The sequence below is a fragment of the Castanea sativa genome, chromosome 6, assembly GCF_040712315.1.
Source record: "Castanea sativa cultivar Marrone di Chiusa Pesio chromosome 6, ASM4071231v1".
Taxonomy (NCBI): Eukaryota; Viridiplantae; Streptophyta; class Magnoliopsida; order Fagales; family Fagaceae; genus Castanea; species Castanea sativa.
In genome coordinates, this window is record NC_134018.1 from 28,141,119 (window position 1) to 28,146,948 (window position 5,830).

Below are 5,830 nucleotides of genomic sequence, written 5' to 3' on the forward strand. Positions count from 1 at the left end.
TTTGACTTTTTCTACGAGATTGACTAAGGGTAGTTTGGGAAATCGGTCACGTTCCCTATGAAATTCCCGCAATTTTCTGTAACAACAACAAGTACACCCTGTAATCTATTATTTCCTCAAAACCATTATTAATATTTTCCTTAAAAAAAACAAAAGAGAATGACCACAAGTATGTAATGTTCGATTAAATAATTACATTAATGATTTTTTTTTTCCAAAAAAAAAAAAATGTTGTTAGTATAATTTTGTTTTTGTTGTGATTTTTTGATAATTATAAGGGGTTGTATTATAATTATATGTACGTGGATTTTATCCATGTGTGTTGATTTGAACTAAAGACAAGGCGCCCTTTAAAGCTATCCTTTCTGTCATTTTTGCCTTTTTTAAGAATGGTGTCGTTTTTGAAGAGAGAAATATAGAATAGTGAGTATAATAGAAGAAGATAAAAATAGCTAGAGATATATAGGGAGCGAGAGGGATGGAGGCAGAGAGGAGAGGCAGAGAGAGAGAGTTGGAGATAGAGAAAAAGAGAGAGGAACAGAGTGAGCAATCATTCATGGCCATATAGGAGTTTGAGGCCTTGGATTGGTTTGTCTGACTTTGTTTCATCTTCAGGGTGCTGTTGGATTTGCTGGGTATGTCACTCTATGATGCCTAGGAAGTTTCATTTTTTGTTGTTTTCATCCTTTGTAGTGGTCATTGTGGTTAAATTTTTTACTTTGCCACATGGGGTTTTTGAGAAATGTTGCACAAGTTATGCTTTCAGTGTTTCGAAATGGTTTTGAGTGTTTCTTCATTTTTGTATGTAACTTTGGCTTTGTGTTGCTTCTTCTATTCTAACTATTGAGCGGTTAATTCTTTTGTAAAATAGGTTTGTCTCATAATGGCTTTAAAGCATTTAGCACAGCGATTATGATGTGCATATTTTTTAAGTTCTTTTTCCTGAAAATGAGAAGATAAAGAATTTTGGTTTTTTTCTGTTTCTCTTTTTGGTTCAATTTCTCTCTCTCGACATGGATTTGTTTGATAAATGTTGTGAAACAATGATTAAGTGTTCAAAGCGTGCGTTCAAGATTTTGGTTTTCCTTTAGCATGTTAAAATTTTGGCTTTTATACCATGTTAATGATTTTTTTTATTAACTTGGTTTTTTTCTTTTGAAACAAGAGGAGATGATAATAAAAAAAATTAAAAAAAAATTGTTCTTTATTTATTTATGTTTTCTGGGGAGGAGTTTCTTGAAAATGTTTAAGTACATGGTTTCTTTGCCTGAAAAGAAAAGAACATGGAATTCTGTTTTTGAGGGTGAGTTTGTGGTAAACTTATTCTCTTTTCTGTTTCACATGAAAGAAAAATGTTCTTTTTTGCTCATTTTCTCACCAAATTTAATTATAAGCACTATTTTCTGGTTTAACTCCCAATTTGTTTTCAGAAAGGTAGAAATTTGTTGAACTTAATAATGGGTTTCAACTTTGTTAACAGAAAGTAAAATGTTTTTTTATTCTGGTTTGGTTGTTTATGCTTTTTGTGGCTTCATTCCTTTTTATTTATTTATATTTTAATGCTAAGTAGAGAAACAAATTGTTGTTTTCATTTCTCATTATGCTTCTGCTCTAGAACTGTTGATGGTGTAAAAAATGAAGTGAATGTGGGGGATAGTAATATCAGAACCAACAAGATTACCTATTGATAATTTATTTTGGTCTAATTCATTAAATTTTGGTTGTTTTTACCAGAAATGTCAGACTTAGATGCAATGGTAAAAAACCTAGTTGTAGGGGTTAACATGGTCTGCATTTGTTTCTCTTGTAGGTTGAGAAAAGAGTTGCGTTGATGAAATCTTAAATTATATAAAAAATGAAAAAAAAAAAAAAAAAAAAACACATTCTACCAGTGCCAGATATGTTGTGATACGCCAATTTCCATTATAATCTAATCTGCTTATTATGCAGGGGTGCGGATTGAGATGGATTTTTCAGAGTCTACAAAAGTTGTGTACAATAGGATTCAGAAAGTAGAGCCTGAAAATGTGTCAAAGATTATTGGGTATCTTCTTTTACAAGACCATGGTGAACGTGAAATGATCCGGTTGGCCTTCAGCCCTGATAATTTGATCTACTCTTTGATCAACAAAGCCAAAACCGAGCTTGGCTTATCAAAACTGGTGGTTTCTACTACTCCCAATCCCATCTCAATCTCGCCCTCTCATGTGAACCAAGCACCGGTTTCAGACCTGTCTTTACCTTTCACAACTTACTCGGCATCTCTGTCACGCCCAGCAGCAACCTACTGGGATCCCCAAGTGGTCGCTGATCAGCAACCAGTGGATTTATTCTCGGATTCAGTTGCTGAAGATTATCGCCTTCAAAATCAAATGCAGTTCTTGACTATGGAAGATCAGACAGAGTCTGCCCGTTCCGTTGGTTCGGATTTTTCAAGCAATTATTATTACCCGGAACCTGCATTGGGTGTGAGAACCAGTCGAAGGTCTCCGAGCTTGCCTGAATTTCCTGTTAAGGTATGCCATTACTTCAACAAGGGGTTTTGTAAACATGGAAACAACTGTCGCTACTTCCATGGCAATCCCATGCCAGAAAGCTTCTCTCAGATTTTCAGTCCGAGCTCTAATAATGAGCTCCCTAATGATGATCATATGTTCTCTCCTGGGTCTCTCGAAAAGCTTGAAACGGAGTTGACCGAGCTTCTTAAATCGAGAAGAGGCGTGCCAGTTTCAATTGCATCCCTGCCAATGATGTATTATGAGAAGTATGGGAGGATCCTTCAGGCTGAAGGGTATCTTACAGAGAGCCAAAGGCACGGTAAGGCTGGGTATAGTCTGACAAAGCTTCTTGCTCGATTGAAGAACAGCATTCGTCTCATTGACAGGTTATTTTTCTTGCACATATTAATAAATTGCACCATTTCCTGTGCATAAATGATAAATGGTGAATTGTTATTGTTTGATTTGTAGGCCTCATGGGCAGCACTCGGTAATGTTGGCGGAAGATGTCCCAAAATACTTGGAGTACACTGGTGAGAGAAGTGATCCTGGTGGAATTGTTGCTGGTTCTCGACAGATTTATCTTACCTTCCCAGCTGAGAGCACTTTCACAGAGCAAGATGTTTCTAACTACTTCAAGTAAGAGACTCTGAAATTATATTTATTTATTTATTGCTTCTCTTTTTTGGTTTCTGAGCTAATCCAATTTCCATGTTTTGCAGCAAATTTGGGCCTGTTCAAGATGTTAGGATTCCTTGTCAACAGAAGAGGATGTTTGGTTTTGTCACTTTTGTTTATGCGGAGACTGTCAAGCAAATTTTAGCCAAGGGGAATCCTCATTTTGTATGTGGGGCTCGTGTTCTGGTGAAACCTTACCGAGAAAAGTCAAGGCTTGTTGACAGGTAAAACTTACCCTCCCCCCCCTTTAATTGTGAGAAGATTCTGGCACTATTTTTTTTTTTTTTTTTAATTGCCTCTTTTTATGTTTTTATATTATCATCTCCTTTGGTTAGGTTCTTTTTTATTTTGTGGATGCTTGTGGTTTGTATTATTACTGCTGACAAACATTTACATTTTACATAAGCCTTGTGTCCTCTTATAATTATGGTGATGTTGTGTTCAGTCTTCATACTTTATTATGTGCAAACATTTCTCTTGGCTGGTGGCACAATTGTACCATTAAAATCCTCTGTAACATGTCCCATTTTTTAATATTTCTCGGCTACTTTTATGGGTTTCTGAATTCGCTGATTTTTTTAAATTAGCTTTTCATCAATTTTTATCTCTCCACATCCTCACAGCATCTTTATAGCTGGTGGTATTGCAATTGATGTTGAAGTAGGGCCTTTTATTCTTTATTTTTAAGTCAGCACTTACAGCATGGGCCTAAATCAGAGGAAAAAAGTCCTTGGAAGTTTAATAGTTTAGACCAAAGGCAAAGTAAAAGCATTCTTTTATATAAGTAGAAATGTTGGGCACTCGTTGTAATAATTAATAGTTTAATTCCATGTTGATACCCATGTATTCCTTACAGTCATCAATTAAGCTCCTAGCTTCACATTTGAGAAGTTCACATTTCAGTTTTCCAGCTGTTTTGTGTCACTTTCTTGAAAAAACTGAGTGCTTCCTTTATGCATTTATCTGTTTTTTTTTTTTTTATAAATTGAATAGTGCTAATTTAGTTTGAATTTTATTCGTGTCACTTTCTCAAAACTCTTATGACAAATTATGATTTTTTCACAATTCTGGGGAGATTTATCTATAGAAAATATACCCATTCCCTGGCTTCCTGCCTTTGCCTGGTAAATCCCCTTGAGAAAATTGTTGCTGACATTGATTTGGAAATTTGTAATTCATTGAATGTGTTGTAATGCTACTTTTAGGGTTCTATAATGTTTTGAAGGTATTTGGATTTAAACTGTATTTCTGGTGCACTTTCCATGTCGCCTCCTATTTTGTTTCCTAACTGGTGTCAATGTATTGATTTTTTTTTTTGGTGTTTGTCATATATGCAGGAAGCACACAGATAAAATGCAGCATCCTTTGTATTACAGTCCACATTTCATAGATGGAGATTCTGAGCTTAACTCAAGTGAGTGAAACATCTATTTTCAATATTTATGAGTCACAGCATCTTCCTTATGTCTGAATAATTTATTTGTGTAAATTTTATTTCTCTCTCTTAGTTGCACGAGTTTGTGACAACTCAAGACTTCTAAGGAAGCAGCTGATGGAGGAACATGAGCAAGCACTTGAATTTGAGAGAAGGCATTTCTCGGAGTTGCAACTAACCCCTAAACCCTTTTCCCACCACCCCTTTTTTGGCTACTCAATGAATGAGTTGAAGCTCTCAGAAGGTTTAAGTTATTTACATATTTAATCAATGTAGCAATTACCATTTGGCTTTTTTCTTCATGACTAAAACTCTCTCTTACGTGACACTGTGGCCCGTGCAGAACAAGCAGAGTTCCCATCTGCCGAACGTTTTAATTATTTGCTGGATGTTTTGAACAATGGCTCCACCAGTGAGGACAAAGTCAGGCATATAAACACCAACTACAATGACCAGGATAGGTATGAAGATGTGCTGTGCTTTTGTCCATATTTAGATCAACAATATTGTTACATGCACAAATTTCATAACATTTGAGGTGACAGATATTGACTAGTGCAACGTCACTTTATACGATTGATTTACTTTTATTATACACCAATCACAACCAACCATCTTAATAGTAATGAAAAAATATTACAAAATTTGTTGTGTATCTTAGACTTACTGTATTTTGATATGGTGTTCTCAAGTATTTATTTGTTTATGGCTCACATACTTGTACCTGAAAGATTAGTTTAACCAATTGCAGCATTCAAGGACTAAACCTTCCAGAGAGCCCTTTTGCATCTGCTATAGGGAGTGGCATTTCAACAGTTATATAGAGATTGTGACACAGAAATTATAGAAGTAGAGGAATGAAATCTAAGACTAATTCAAGGGTTCGATACAACAGGACTTACTTTTTCTTCCTTTTTGGGTTTCTCCTCAACATGGTGGGTCTTTAAGCTCCATAAGGGCATACCAATCGAAGGTAAGAGAAACTCCAGAAGTTCTTCTCCATGTTACTTTTGGTGGAGATTGCAATGAAGAATGATACAGAAAAGCAAATATGTAACAGGTCTCTAAACTTTCTTTTTTTTTTTTTTTCCCCTTTTTGAAAAAAAAAAAAATGTAGTCACAAAGGCATGGAAGAGAGCTTATGGGCCTTTAGAAGAGAATGTAATATAGTCTGCTTTAGCTGAAGATGAAAGGAATTAGAAAAAAGGAAAAAGAAAAA

General features: G+C 35.2%; 1 protein-coding gene across 1 annotated transcript; it reads left to right on the top strand.

Annotated features, from left to right (window-relative positions):
- Positions 1-458: 458 nt before the first annotated feature.
- LOC142638449 (zinc finger CCCH domain-containing protein 18) lies at positions 459-5,575 on the top strand. The gene is made up of 8 exons (XM_075812483.1): positions 459-635; positions 1,951-2,884; positions 2,970-3,137; positions 3,221-3,400; positions 4,514-4,590; positions 4,685-4,855; positions 4,955-5,072; positions 5,363-5,575. The coding sequence occupies exons 2-8, from the start codon at positions 1,965-1,967 to the stop codon at positions 5,433-5,435; spliced, it is 1,707 nt and encodes a 568-aa protein (XP_075668598.1). The 5' UTR covers positions 459-635; positions 1,951-1,964; the 3' UTR covers positions 5,436-5,575.
- The last annotated feature ends 255 nt before the right edge of the window (positions 5,576-5,830 follow it).

Bases quoted from the DNA above. Each gene is read 5' to 3' on its own strand.
- LOC142638449 (XM_075812483.1), top strand. From the start codon at position 1,965: ATGGATTTTTCAGAGTCTACAAAAGTTGTGTACAATAGGATTCAGAAA. The intron at 3,401-4,513 runs GTAAAACTTACC...TCATATATGCAG, and splicing joins AAGTCAAGGCTTGTTGACAG to GAAGCACACAGATAAAATGC. The intron at 4,591-4,684 runs GTGAGTGAAACA...TCTCTCTCTTAG, and splicing joins AGATTCTGAGCTTAACTCAA to TTGCACGAGTTTGTGACAAC.